The sequence below is a fragment of the Camarhynchus parvulus genome, chromosome 8 (genome assembly GCF_901933205.1).
Source record: "Camarhynchus parvulus chromosome 8, STF_HiC, whole genome shotgun sequence".
Lineage (NCBI taxonomy): Eukaryota > Metazoa > Chordata > Aves > Passeriformes > Thraupidae > Camarhynchus > Camarhynchus parvulus.
In genome coordinates, this window is record NC_044578.1 from 5,933,558 (window position 1) to 5,948,910 (window position 15,353).

Here is a 15,353-nt window from a genome sequence, read left to right on the forward strand (position 1 = left end):
AACTGTGGAGAGAAAAGTAGTTTGATTGCTACATCTAGCTACTTACTCAATCATTATTAACTGTAGGAAAAGCACACAATGCAGAGGTTCCTGAAGTGCTGGCAAGGCTGGATGTAGAGTCCAGAAAACTTCTCCTGTGGACGCTGCAGATACTCATTTTACTAGTTCATGAACTAGTTTAAGAAGTAGGTTTAGCTAGCTGCAAGAATAATTCCAGTGGAAAACCAAATACCTCTAATACATTTCACATAATTAATTTATCATGACTCAACTGGAAAACAGTCTTCCTGCAAAGGTTTATTATGAAATAAATAAAAAGTCCATAAGAGAAGTTTGAAAAATCTATTTTATGAAGCTTTAAGATGCATTGGGTAGAATTATCTATGGTTACATTTCAATCTCAAAATAACAGTTATTTTGGGCAAGACACTGAAATGCCAAAAGATTTGATTATCATACAGGTGGAAGATAACATTGATGTAGCATTTTCTAACAAATTGTCCCATCAGAGGAATCCTCATATTTACACGTTGCAAACATCAGCGAGATTTAAATGACACCTTGCATTTTGTTCCTTGCTTTTTAAATATGTAGGACCCAGGATTATGATGCAACTGCTCCCAGCACCGTGGCCTTCACAGTGGTTACACAGTGTCTGTGCCCCAGGGCCTGAGCTGGGCACTGCCACCAGAGCCAGTCCCTGCCCGGAGCTGCTCAGCCTCTCGTGAATTGCTTTGTCTGTCTCAGTAAGTCCAGTATCCCTGAGAAAGGAACCGCTGCAGCTGCAGGGGGGCCGGGGCTGGGCCTGGGATCATCGCTGCAGGTGTGGCTCAGCTGCCGGCCCTGCCCTGCCCTGCCCAGGCTCGGGTGTGGGCTCAGCTGCCCTGCCCAGGCTCGGGCGTGGGCTCAGCTGCCAGCCCAGCCCTGCCCAGGCCAGGCCAGGCCAGGCCTCACCCCCTCAGTGCTTGCTGGCAGCGAGGCGCTTCAGCAGCGGCTCGTCGTACACCCAGCACTCCCCGTCCTCGTGGAATAACTGCAAAGGAATAACCACGTGTGAGCTTTTTGTGACTCCAGAAAGGAACAAAGGCTACAGGCTGAGCTTCCCCCTGTTAGAACAAAGCTCACCCTCGTTTCCCAGGAGGTCTCGTTCTCCTTCCTGGCCCTGGCCTCGGCTCTCTGCCGCTCCTCAAGCGCGTGCTTGGCCGCCGTGGCTGCGTCGATGTCTCTGATCTTCAGGTTGTAGGTGACATCCTTCCATAGGCTTCAAAGAGAAAGGGCAAGGGAGACTTTTATGGGAGACTTTTATGGGAGCAGAGTGCTACAAGTTGGAGACAGAGCAGTGAATAAAGGTAGATCTCAGGTTAGAGAAAGGGCAGAAAAGCCCTCAGGATATTTGGTATTTGTGCTGTTATGGCAGCAGGGAGGAGGCTGTGGTGGAGCTCTCCAGACCTCCCTGAACATTTGATCCCAATTAGGATGTGACTGAGAACTCCAGGTCTCCTCTTCCCCCTTAAATCCCCAGCCTGCCTGTACCTGGGCTCAGGGAGAGCAGAGCATGCAGTGCTTGGCTCAGTGCAGCTTTAGTCCCTGTACTGCAAACTGGAGTCTAACTAAAATAAAACCTTAACGTTCCCAGTAAACTGAAGTTCTTACCAGCGAGACTCAAAGTCGTCTTGGTCCTCCAATTTCCTTACCTTCTTCTTTATTGTAGGCATTTTCTTGGTATCTATAAAGACAGCATTCTCCTGGAGTGGAAGATGAAAAAGAAATAAACCTATTCAGTTCTTTAGTTAGACTTCAAATTTAATACACTCTAGTGCACTGGTTAGTAGGAAATACGTGAAACATGGTAATTCTTCAGATTCTCCTCTTGTACAGAAATCAAGCTTCCTTAAGAATAAATGAACAAGTTTTATCCCCAGTTCAGCATTCATTTGGACAGCCTCATAGGAGGTTCCAACTATTAATGTTTGTTTAAAATAAAATCCCAAGCCTACAAAACCACCCCAAACCCCCCTTTCTAAGTACAACCTTGTATTTCTGATGAAAAGAGAAAAAAGAAAGCAAGCTGTGTTACCCCTGTGGAGTACTTTGCATACATGACCCCATTCCATTCTCCTTCAATGGAGCAGAAGGGTTTCTTGTCATTTGGAGAACTAAAGAGAAACAAACAGTCATTTCTCAGCTGTGTTACAGCAACTGAAAAATCCTAAAGGATCAAAAATTGGTCTTCTGTAAAGCCTGGTTTATATCTATCTATCTATCTATCTATCTATCCTATCTATCTATCTATCTATCTATCTATCCATCTAATCTATCTATCTATCTATCACTCACATCATCACTATACTTAACATCATTACTACATATACACATTATACATACTACATCTATCAACCATCTATCCTATACTACACCATCTACAAACTATACTAAAAAAAAAACAATATACAAACTAACTATAAAAAAAATATCTATAAAAATACTATCATATCATCTACTATCACAATCTATTATATCTATCTATCTATCTATCTATCTATCTATCTATCTATCTATCTATCTATTATTATTATATAAATTATTATCATTATTATATCTATTATTATATATTATTATTTACTAATATATTATATTACTAATATTATAATATATATTAAATCTATCTATCTATTATCTATCCTATCTATCTATCTATCTATCTATCTATCTATCTATCTATCTATCTATCTATCGAGTCCCTGCCCAGCTCAGAAGAGAGGAGGGCTCTGTTCACAAGGGGGCAGTTTGGCATGAGTGAGTTACATAAACCTTAACAGGAAGCCCTGATCAGGGTAAACCAGGCCTTGCCCCAGGGCTGGATCTGCATTTAGAGTTTAGGAAAGCAGTTAAAAGCCTTCCACACAGATTTAGGGTGGTGAGTTTAAGCTTAAAAAGGTTTCCAGGCTACTGGGAAACACAAGACACCAGTTTTTAAATGGCATCTATCAATGTGTCAATGAGTTAAAACCAAGTTAGACCTCATTTTGTCAGCATCCGCTTGCTGGCACCACAGCACATCTCCAAATGCAACGGGAATCTCCACTGAAATCTCTGTGTTGGGTATGTGCACAGGGTTTAACCAAAATCCACCAAACCACAGGTCAAAATATGTGAAGTTTGCAACTGACACTATGAGCAGTATCCCAGGCTTGCTGCAGTATTTGTATTTGTAGGAAAGGTAATGATGGAGGCACTTTTGATAATCCAGGACAGCAAAGCTCCCTTTGGGAACCAGCTGAGGATGTTTTCAAGCAGCACAAAGTAGGACACAGGCCTGTGCAGCTTCCTCTCACAAACTTGGCAACAAAATTTCATGACAGGTAATGATGAGCTAAGTTCTTCTGGGTGTTGCTGCTTCAGCATTTTACACTCTTGACTGTCTTGTTAAAGCTGTTGACATTTAAGGAAGGGAAAAGTGAGATGAAGGAAGCTGCTTACAAAATTTCAGCTGTAATTCTGTGCTTCTTTCCTCCATAAAATGGTTTTGTGTGGAAGACAATGGAAGCATTGTAACCTGTCTTTGAGCAATTGATGCTGCACTCCCCCCCAAGCTCTATCCATGGCACAGTGAGAATAGACCTGCAATCAGAAACACAGAAATGCACATCATGATAAGCTCTTGACCAATAAATACTAAGCACAAAACATTACAAGGCATTAAAAATGAAAATAACAATTAGAATATTTACTTACCTTCCATAGCCATTAGGAAAAGTCAAAATATAGTGTTCATCATGATCTAGGCATGTAACACACCCTGTTAAAGAAAAATACAAATAGATTTGAAAAACATTAAGCAAAACCTCCACAGAACTCTTCATAATGATCTCATGAAATATGCCATTAAAAACAGGTGCCATGAAAAGGAAAGGTGGAGGAGCTTCATTTTTAATGGATGCTGAGAATGCCCAGCTTCTGGAGGAGGCAGGGATGACTGTATTTTTGGGAAAAACTGGGCCCTAGGTGTTTTCAGCACACAGAGAGTGTGGAAGGAAACCTCTAATTCAGATACAAGAGCTCCAGTTACATAAATTCAACCATTGCTTTCATTTAGTACCATGACTTTAAAAAATTTATGTAAATTATTCTATGAAAAATCCTAGTTGCAGAATTTAATTTCTCCTCTGCTGTTCAGTTGACACACACATACCTTGCCCTATGTTATGAACCCCAATAGACATTCCTAGGAATTTGGACTTGGTCCATATGTGAGCATTGAACTGTATCCTCTTGCTAAAACACTCTGCATAAAATGCTGAAACTGAAAAGAGAGGCAGGTATTAAAAACAGCAGCACAAGACATTGATACCTTTGTTCCCACATTCATCCTCTGGGAAATATCCCCAGGTGCCTCACACTTAATGTGTAACACTGTTTGCAATTAGTTTCTCACAAAAGCAGTCTATAATTTTTCAGTCTATATAAATATTCAGCTTTTAAATCTGGAGAGGAAGTGTAAATCCAAGATTTAAGCCAAGAGCTGAAATTTTACTGTCCCCCTCTCTCGAGGCAAAGGAGTTGTCACAACTTACTTGGAGGATGGTGAGAGACCTGCTCTGCCACAAAGGTGACGTTGCTTTTGCTGACCCAGGGGACTGGTCCTTCAGAGACTGGCTCCTGTGGGGCAGGGCAGAGCATTCCATCACTCACAGGGCCTGACAACACTGGAACCTTCCCTGAGAAGCTGCCTCCATCTTTAAAGGCTTCTAAAAATGTACTGCAGGACTCCTTAGTCCTGGAGCTATGATCCTTTCTAAAGGACTTACTCTCTTACTTTTAAGTATAAATGTCTTTGTTTTAATTGTGTCCAGAAAAAACAGTCAAACTGAAAGACTCATGCAAAAACCCAATTACAAAATAAATAATATTTAAGTGGCAGAAACAGTTTTTGCTTTTGCTTCTGAAGAAGTCTGATCTGTACATTAATAATGATCAGATTCCATGCACCACAAAACCATTAATATTTATTTCCTGTGGCAAAGAATGCAAAGTGTAGTTAATTCATGGTTGGAAGCAGTGGAAGCCCAAATACAACACTCCCTTTATGCCAGCAATCTGGAGTGCAAATATTCACCTCAGAAACAAGATTTCAGCAAGCAGGTCAGTGGGAAGGAAATGGGAAAAATGCATGGCTTATACCCAAATAATCACATTGACTTGGATGTATTACACTGGGGCTACATGAAGCACCTCACAGCAGCACTTCCCACACCACCACTGGCAACTTCCTCAGGCAAGAGGCCCAAATGAGGTGCCAAAAAAAGAAAAACAACAAAAAAACCCTCTGGGCTGCACTGGTTTAAAAATTAAAAGCAAAAAGTAAAACTTTGGGAATAAACAAATTCATTAATTTGTGCTATGAAACAGTTCAGGGAAAAAGGACACTTTCAACACATCAAGTTGTTTTTTAAAAAACAATGAATTTTGTTATGCAAGATTCTATACTTCTGTCAAAAGAAAACAAAGAAGGATGGGGAGAATTGGTTAAGAAATTGCTACCGTTTGTTGATGTGCTACTTAAGCACAGCATAATCCATTTCAGTCAGTGACTTAACAAAGCTCTGGGTTGCATCTCTGCATTGTGGGCTCCAAAAACCACCACAAGAAACTCACCATGTCATCCTCAGTGCCAGGCAACACCCAGTGGCAGCGGAAGATCTCCCCCAGAATGGGATTGTAAGGCTTCTTAGCAACTGAGCCTTTCCTTCCTGCATGGAAAGCTGAGAGGTACCACTTAACCACCTGCACCATCCTCTCCTTGGGATCCTTCTGGTCACTAATGCTACAGAGAGAGAGAAAAAAGGACAAGGCAGAGTGAGATATAAGCAGGGACCTTGGATACAGGAAACTTTTATGGGTGCTTGGTTGTTTTACAACTACAAGTTTGGCTGATTTGACTGTGTTTTGAACAGTCAAATCATTTTTCAACCAAAATCCAAGCAATATTCTTCAAAACTACCAACTTGTGGCAGCCCACAAGGGCCATAAGCAGCATGAGAAGCAGTGAATGCTCCAGTTCCAAAGTCAAATACCTGACAAACAAGTCCGGGTGTGCAAAGAAGTCAGCATACATTTCCAACAGCGACCTTCTTTCCAGGATAAACGTTGGGAGAACCACCTGAGTGAAGGAAAACAACTCATCCAGCTGAAGGTATTTGAATATCCTGTACAAAAGCCAAGTGTAAATAGCAAACAGAGCACCCACAGCATCGTGTGCTCTCAGCTGACTGTGAGCCTGAGCTCACCAATGAGTTCTGACATTTGCAGGTCAGTTGGCATCTTCTCCAAACTCTAAGGCTCAACAGGAACAGTCTCATCCTACATGGATTCTAGTCCCACTCAGAGCACATCAAAAGCTGTTCTGAATTACAGTTTCCCTGCTGATTTAATTTCATCTCTGTGAACACTGTCAATTTTCAGTTACAAACACTCACTTGCAGTCCCATCAAGTTGAAGGTTAAGCTCTTCCCTGCTACCTCCCAAAGGTCCATCCTTGTGGATCTGCTCAGTGTGATCCACCCTCAATTACTGTTGCTGACAAGGTACATGCTCATAAAGATTCCTGGCAGCCTAATTTGAGAGCAGTCATTTTCAGCTATCCCAGGAATTCACAGAACAGACACAGTTTGGATCAATTCCTATTCAGAACTGCCAGAAACCTTGAGCAGTTTGCTTGTGAGCCGCTGCCTGTTTCCCCAGAAAAGTGTTATCTTTTTATTATCTCTTGTTCATTCCAGGCTGGACAGTTCAATTCATCCACTTAAGGAAACTTAAGGATAAGGATTGATCTCTCCTGTCCTTCCTCACTCTGGAATGACTTGTTTAAATTTATCCAAGCTGCCTGGAAAGACCAACACCTTCAGGATGCTGCTCATTGTGCCTTCAGACAGACACCAGCATGAATCTCATCCATGAAGAACCCAACCCTTTCCTTGCCAGACCTAAGTAGCATTTCAAAATACACAGGCAACTTATTTCCTCATTAAGATCCCAACTAAGCCAAGCTTTTCACCAGATAGTTACTTCTCCCTTTCACTTTATGTTTTATTGAATGCCACCATACCTTGGGATCTTGTACCTCTTTGTTCTAGGAAGCCGAAGACAGGAGTAACATTTCAGCATTCTCCCTATGCCAGCTTCACAAGCACTCCAAGAATTAGGTTCAAAGAGAACAAACAACTATTTTCCATAGCAAACTTTTTTCCCAAACAGATTTTAGCATCTGGATATACTTATTCTGCAGCTACTCTTCCCCTTCCAGTAAGAACTCCAATTCAAAAACACCATGCTAAAGAGATTACAGCTTCACTAGCTCTTAGAACAAATATGTAGTTAAATTATGGAACCTTTTTTTACACAGAACTCTGGGTTTAGTGCCCCTCCCATCCCCAGGAGCCCCAGCAAGTTTACCTTGGTGAGGTCCATGCCTAATCTCACTTGTGACAAGAGATGCATGATAACACTTTTGTGCTCCTCCACCGACTCTCCTTCCCCATCATCTTCTCGATCGTCGGGAGGATCAAAGAGATCTGAAAGACCAAAGAAATGGCTTTTGTTTTCCTCTAAACCTTCAAAACCAGACTGGATTTCATTAGCATATATGTCAAAAAACACAGGTTTTAAATCCTATAATTCCGCAATCTTCCATTAGTAAAGAAACAGTAATTAAACCACTTCCCATAAGTACCTTGCCATATACACACACACACATCTATCTATATATACAAAAATCCTGCATATATTGACCCAGTTTACACACAGATTAACAATCAATAGCTCCTTACTGAAAGTCGACACAGGCCACTTACCAGCATCATTTGTGCCATTAGACATGGAAGAATTGAGGGACTCTGTGGTATCTGGACGTTTCAGGCTGCTCCCTGTGCTGCTCCGAGTCAGGACTGCAGCAGACCCTGAAGAACTACAGAAGACTAATAAATTCTCACAGCTCAAATTCAGAAATTCAGACCAAATTATTGTCATTTGATATTCACAGACAGGGATTTTAGTGATAGACATCAATAACTGTGCAGTGGCAGACATTAATACACATGCTGCATGCTAATTCACAGAGAGCTCAGAATGGATTGCAGCTGAAGGAACGGGACAGCCTGCAGCCTCAGATAACACATGAAGGCAGAAAACAGCTGACTAATCCCTCTTTGGAATGTGTAGCATCTCTTAAAATTAATTTTTCAATTAATAAAAAATGAAGAGTAAATAGAGATTTTGAGAAAAGGGTGCCAACTTCAAAGAATATAATTGGCCCCCTACCAAAGGCTGCAGCAAATACATGTGAAATGCACCATGGCCTCAGATTACAGCTCTGAGCTGGGAGCTTCCAGAGTTTGGTTTGTTAGAGTTTGTGAACATATATCTGATGGAATGGGAAGGAGGAGAGGAAGAAACTGCCTCCCTCTACCTGTCTGTGGCTGAGGGCAGGGGTAATCTCACTCTGTTACACAAAGTGGCTTTTTGACCTCCCCCACCTTTTTAAAACAATTTCTGCAAGCAGACAAGCCATGCCCTCGGGGATACAGACTGCACACACTGCAGCACACACTGCACACTGCCAGCTACTTACTCCATGCATCGCTTTGGGGAAGAACTGCTCTGGTAGAACTCATCAGCATCATAGAACTCATCCTCACTGCTTGAGTAAGAAAAATCTGGGACTGTATTTGGAGACAGGTTGACATGGCTTGGAGAGGTGAGACTGCTGCTAGGTGCTGACTGCCCACTCCCTGTGGAGTATTAAAAATTACAGAAACAATAAAAACGAATTCTTTCAAAATCTACTTAAACAAGAATTGTTCAAATCAATAAAGACTGACGCGAACTCAAAAAAGGAACTTACAAAATTAAAAGCAATAATTAGGCAGGTTCATAAAGAGCTTAACAGTTGACAAAAGGAAAGTCACAAGGAAAATGAAGAGCACAGACCACCAGTAAAGGGACATGTTTTCTCCAATTACTGCAGGACTGCAATGCTGGGGAGACAAAGGGAAGCTGGTAAAACTCGTACATATTGTGTATATATGGTGGGGAGAAAGAGCAGCATTTCTGGTTTTAACAAAACATTGAAATTGCTGTTGATGAAAAGCAAGATGCAGGCCAATAATATTGTTTTAATGACTAATTACAGGGTTTCTTGTACTTAATAAAAATTATCCAGAACTGTACCTGTACTGTTTGGTGTTGGAGTCTGGTTCCCGAGCGATGCTACCACAGGTCCCACTGGCAAAGAGGAGGGTCTCTGCTCTGACTTGCACAGCTGAGCAGGTTCTAGGGGATATTTGGACATGTTAACCCCAAAATTCAGAAGGAGATTGTACATTATTTCACCTCACCACCAAAAATTACAGAATTTTCTACAAAAGCCATACCTAGGTCCTTTTTTTATTAACCAAAGATGGCATCTAAAAAAACCCGCAGTTGTTTAGCTAGAAATCATTTGCCTTTTCTGAAAATTATAGTTTCATTTTTAAAAAGTGTGTTAGAAATGCAAGCTAGTAACTGAGAGCAAATAAACCACATCAGCTTATCCCCAGAACCAGGTTGGTGAGAATGCTCTGTGCCTCCTGCCCCTGCTCAGCCCCTCTGAGCTGAGTGTGCAGTCACTGCTCTGCTCCCAGCCTAGCTGGCAGTGTCACAGCCTGGGACCTCAGGGGGACTGTCCCCAGCCTAGCTGGCAGTGTCACAGCCTGGGAAGGGGCTGTACCTGGCAGTGTGACAGCCTGGGAGGGCATGGTGCTGATCCCTGAAGGCTCCAAGGGGCTGGGCTGATACACGGCGTCCACGGGGTTGATGGTGCTCTAGGCAAGAAAAAGAAAAGCACATTATTTTTTCCCCCCCTCAATTAAAACAAAATAAAGCATAGATAGCAAGAACATTGTGAGCATGAGAAATGCCCAAATGCAAGAGAGTGAATTCCTGAGAGAGGAAGTAAAACACAAATTGACAGTTGAGGACATGAGAAATACTTTTGAGGTGGGAATATTTTGATTCTTTACACAGACTGCACAATAAATTGGATTTGATGCAGATTTGAAGCGTCCTATAAAGAATTCTTATTTCAGGTTCTTGCTTCTGGAATGCCACCCAATGTCCATTAATTAATAATGCATGCAAAGAGTGGAAAGTTAGATGCAAATTATCTGGCCAAAATTAGGATAGGTAATCAGTATTTTCAAAAAAAAAATTTATTCTCAAAAATTCATTTTGCAGATCAACCCATAAATCAAAACAAGGATCATCAGCATGCTTAGAGCCATGAAGCAGCTTTGTTGGCAAAATTCTTCCCAAAGCAAGCTGACAGTGTTCAGTGCAGCTCAGGAGAGGACATCTCAACCTACTTCTGAGTGTGGGCACTTGGGAAATGAAGCACCACGTCCATTCAATGTTCCCAAAAGTCACTGACTTCAGTTGGTGTCCTTGGTTTTTATGCATCTAGACCCTTGGAAATCTGAACTGCCATGTCTTTTAACCCAAATTACCATCTAAGCACTGTTTGTTATTTATGTTTACACACAACCACCAGAACTTCTTGGTAGTTAGTTGAGTAAAAGGCACAAAAAACCCTTTTCCAAACATCTTGCCATTTAAATGCCTGATCTAGCAGAACTATGAAAATTTTTTCTCAGTTTGCTCAGAAATTCAGTCAGTATGTTCACCCCTATCCTCCTTTTTACACCAGTACTTAGAAGAAGTGTCTACAACTGTTCTCCTCTCCCTTTAGTCCATTAATTTCTATTTGCATTCAGACTGAGGGAAACAGGCTCATTTTAACCTTCTTCCCATTTTCCTACTAAAGGCAGATTCCTTTCCTGCCTTCTTTCCCAGTTACCTGAAATTCTGAACTTTATCCTACATTTGGATGTTTGGACAATGCTCTCAGACACATGGTGGGGTTCCTGGGGCTGTCCTGTGCAGAGCCAGGAGCTGGAGCACTATGATCCCTGGGGATCCCCTTCAACTCAGGACACTGTATGACTCTAAAAATCAGTGAAAAGTTCTATTATTTTTTTTATAGCACAGGATTTCTTTAACTAACAACAGAACAATTATTCTCTGCTTATCACTAAAAAAAAATCTCCATTAAAAACATCCACAAAAGTAGCTTTCTACAGTTTCATTGGTTTTACTACTCAGTATACAAATAATCCAGTACAGGTACTATTGCTCCACTGCATTCCAGCATAAAGGCAATGTCCCTCACCCAGTACTTCACCTCGTGTGGAATTATGTATTCAACACAGGAAGGCCCCTGTCCCACAGAGCTCACAGTTTAAAATGATGATCCCATCTTAGGAGTTAAGATTTAAAACCCAAGATGGTTCTATGATACACAGGATGCTGTTGCTACCTACATCTCCTTTTTTTTTAGGGAAACTAATATTCCACATGATACAGAACACTGGTATGATAAAGAAAGAACAAAGTAACTCTGATTTTGTGTTCAGGGTTCTAACCTCATCCTTAAACAATTCTCCATACTGAAACATGAACTGGAGCTTCATGTTGGATATTTTGAGGGATGCCTTCATGAGCTAGAAACAGCTGAAGGCAGGCCTGAAAGTCTCCTGCTCTGAGTTTAACAACAATTGAATAACAATTACACAGAAACACGACTCACCCCACCATGGCAGCAAACAATGATCACATTTCTGCCTAAGTTTAAACTGAAATCTTGACCTTTAGCCCAAGGTGATGTTGACCTCCACAGCATCACAATTTTAGACTTCACAATCACTGACCCACAGTTCATACATTCTTGCAGAAATATTTTTTCCTCCCCAGTACAGGCCAGCCCACAGATAATGAGATCAGTGGCTAATCAAATTCAGACTATATCAAGCTGCAATATTTCTATGAAATTTCTGAGTTGCAGCCCAGGTGTGCAGGTCACTGTGCCTGTGGAAGTGCCTTCCTGCACAGCTTCTCTTTTCCAGGGGACATCACAGAAGCTGTTCCCTCACACTAAGACCTGAATTATGTCCCATCTGCAGAGCACATAATAATTCATCTTATTGATGATAAGCACAAAACTGAAACATGCATGTGTATCTTCAGCCCAAGGTTCACATGAGAAAATCCAACTGCTAAATCTCTTTGTAGAGGACAGACAAGGCCTGGAAATTACTGACAGCTCTAATGAAAACACATCAGGATTTTTAGAATTTTTACTGAAACCAATCTCCTATTAAAAGTATCTGAAATGTACTCAAGTGACAAAAAAAGAACAAAGAAAGAGAAACCACGTGTGACCAAAACCAAAAATGACAGAAGTTACATTAAAAATGCAGCATTTCTATTAAAGAAGAAACATTGCTCAGACAGACATTACACAACTCTGCATCAAAGGAGCAGCACTGTAGAAAAGACAAACTACTTGAAGCACACGGAGAGCAGATCTATTTCCTACACAAAGACACTTCAGACAGAGCACAGAACTATTTCTATCCCAGTAATTTCCCTTTCATCTGTTCACAGGGCAGATTTTTATCTAAGTGTTCAGTCACAACACTGCTGCTCAAGACACTCCACACAAAAGTGACCACTCCATCTTCTAAAGACAAGGGTTAGCCAGCCTCAGGAGCTAGGGACTCAACAGGAATTTTAACAAGACACTGGAAGCAGTAAATTAGAGAAAGGAAGAAGCATGTTGCAAAGTGAGTGGAAATTCAGGTCTCTGTTCACATGTTCTGCAGAATTAAAAGGAGATAAAGATTAGATTTAAACTTACTATAAGTCCATTTGCGTGCTTCTCCTCATTATTTTGGTCCTTAAGGAAAAAATGTTAAAAATATCAACATAACAATCTTGCATGACTTATCAGTTCTGTGCTAAGCGAGAACAGCGAGTTTCCCTCAGGAATGTTCACATTTTCAGCCATAAAATGTTCCTCATCATGTGATACAGCAACTAAACTTGGAGGACACAATTCCACACAGTCACTGCGCCTCTGAAGAGCAGCATTTTCTGAGGGCCCGTCCACATGAGTGCAGACAACTTAAAAAACATCCTTTCTCTACTGCAGAGTGCAGTTCTGCTTTATAATGTGGGTGCTCCCCAAATACCTAGGAGCTCCCCAAAATATGCTCTGCAGCTCCTGTAAAAATGAAGTTCTCAGTTTCTGTAATTAACACACAAGAAAGGCAGAGGTTTAAGTTGAAAGGTTTTAACTTTTGCTTTTTGGCATCCATTATATTTTAAAATGCTTTAAGATCATTCACTATCTCAGATTTTGGGGTTTTTTGCCCAGAAGCATAAGTGAAAGGGCAGGCAATGTAAAAACCATCTGTCCTCAGGGGAGATGACACGAGCAGCAGACCAGTTAATGCCAATCTGAGCCAGCAGGGTTCTAGCACTGAACAGCACCAGTATAAATTCTACTGAACACTAAACCAGATCTCTTCCCTTCTGCTGCAAAGTTCATATTAGTCAGTACATCAGTGCCCAACTTTATCCAGTGTGAACCTCAAAACTTGTCTGCAGGGTATTCCCCTGGATTTCCAGTTACATTTGAAAGGAACAAAAAAAAAAAGAAAAAAAAAAACCATAAGAAGTTTAAAGAAAATTGGCACATATTTAGGTTTTGATACTTAATACATCCTTCCTTAGCTTATACAGGTGGCAATAAGCTGTCCAAATTTCATCTCTGCTAGTTGACATTTTTGAAGTCTGGCTTTCCATGATAAAAAGAACACCAAGGACAAAATGTTCCACTGGGTTGTAAATTTACAAAACACAGAATTTTTTTTCCCAACATAAAAAACCCCCCATGTTGTGTCCATAATCTTAAGACCTAAGAAATAACCCACAAAGATGCTGCATGAGCACTGATGCTTGCTGTCCCACCTCAGAATGCATCACTAAGGTAAGGAAGGCAGAAATTCCACAAAACTGGGCAGGCAAGACTGGCCAGAAATGGAGTGGAAAAGAGAAGGGAATGATGCAAAACTAAATATCTAAATTATAGAAGGTACTTCATAACACATAACACACATAACATATATTTCTAAGATTGAGTTTTACCTCATCACTGGCAGAACATTCAATGGATTTTACATCACACACATCAGCAGAGCTGGACATCTTCAGCTGCCACACACACAAAGGGGACAACACAGGCCAAATGCTCCAACTTTTTCATTTTGTATATTATTTTGCTCCCAATTTGTTTATTGTGACTGCTTTTTGATAAGCAATGAATGTAGCATGACATATTCCTGTTTAGCTGGTATTTAGTTCATTATTTTGGAAATGTCATGAGTCACCTCAGTATGAGTGGTGTAATTACAGACTATTTACCAGCAAGATTAATGAAAATTTAACTGTCCAAATATTAACACAGGTAAAAATCCATGAAACAGAACAACTGAACACAATTTAAAAAAGAAACAAAAGAAAACTCCAATAAACAAAAGTCCAGGTTTGCCTCAATGTTCCAAAATAATCCACATAATAAATGGCTGTGTGTTGGAAACACAGAGTTCTAAGCATGTAGGGAAGTGGTAACCCAGATTGGCAAACCTGTCTGCTAATGAGAAAGGCACTGTGGAAGTAAAAATGGGGTGCAGGGTGGTGTTAAGATGATTTATTTTCAGCAGTGTCAGTCAGCAGCCACACCTGCCCTACAGATTTGGGGAAAAAAACCTGCAGAATCTTAAAAGGTCTCAACTGGAGAGCACAAAGCCACAGTCAGGCACGTTTTTACACAGAGATTGCATCATACACAAACAACTTGCAGAACTGTGGGGGAAAAAAAACCCCAAACCCCTCTGTACTATAAATTTTCTACAGCAGGAGGAAACCAGGATACCAACACAGTTAATGGAAAAGGTGTAGGGGGAAGGAAGACAGAATTCCCTTGCAGTTAAAAAGTACAGCTGCCTGAGAGACAAAGAAGGTGAAGAGATGAAGCAGAAAAGAGGTTATTAAAGTACTGGGAAATTTTTTTTCACTATGTGTGGATCAATATCTTGCAATTAGCTGTGCATAAGGCACCCCTTTAACCCACCTTGTCTTCAACAGCTCCAAAAGAGCTTCAGATCTGGTTCAGCAAATAACCAAAACAATAAACCCCCACTCCTTAGTGGATAATCTCACCTATTTACACTGGTTAATATTTAGTGGTACTGGAAGAAGGACTTCAAGGTCTGATTTAGTACAACAAAAAGCAAGTGTTAACACCTTTGGGGACTCAAATTCCACCTGCCTTTACACTCACATGGCAGCTGGAGCAGTGAAGGACTGAACCTGATCTAAATTACTGCATCTGCCACTACCAGCTTTGTCCATTATCTGCA

The 15,353-nt window shown here is 41.0% G+C and overlaps 1 protein-coding gene across 4 annotated transcripts in view; it reads right to left on the reverse strand.

Annotated features, from left to right (window-relative positions):
* Positions 1-328: 328 nt before the first annotated feature.
* The window catches only part of OSBPL9 (oxysterol binding protein like 9), a 57,922-nt gene continuing 42,897 nt past the window's right edge, over positions 329-15,353 (reverse strand). For 3 of the 4 annotated variants that reach the window (XM_030953706.1, XM_030953707.1, XM_030953709.1), the window contains 16 exons: positions 12,788-12,826; positions 9,764-9,857; positions 9,226-9,327; positions 8,627-8,786; positions 7,851-7,963; positions 7,453-7,571; positions 6,075-6,160; positions 5,656-5,824; positions 4,575-4,659; positions 4,193-4,303; positions 3,736-3,799; positions 3,481-3,621; positions 2,078-2,156; positions 1,654-1,745; positions 1,126-1,261; positions 329-1,033 (listed from right to left, as the gene is read on the reverse strand). In XM_030953706.1, coding sequence (XP_030809566.1) covers positions 959-1,033; positions 1,126-1,261; positions 1,654-1,745; positions 2,078-2,156; positions 3,481-3,621; positions 3,736-3,799; positions 4,193-4,303; positions 4,575-4,659; positions 5,656-5,824; positions 6,075-6,160; positions 7,453-7,571; positions 7,851-7,963; positions 8,627-8,786; positions 9,226-9,327; positions 9,764-9,857; positions 12,788-12,826 — 1,665 coding nt within the window. In that variant the 3' untranslated portion in view covers positions 329-958. The remainder of the gene's footprint in view (positions 1,034-1,125; positions 1,262-1,653; positions 1,746-2,077; positions 2,157-3,480; positions 3,622-3,735; positions 3,800-4,192; positions 4,304-4,574; positions 4,660-5,655; positions 5,825-6,074; positions 6,161-7,452; positions 7,572-7,850; positions 7,964-8,626; positions 8,787-9,225; positions 9,328-9,763; positions 9,858-12,787; positions 12,827-15,353) is intronic. The other variant, XM_030953708.1, reaches the window with a different exon arrangement.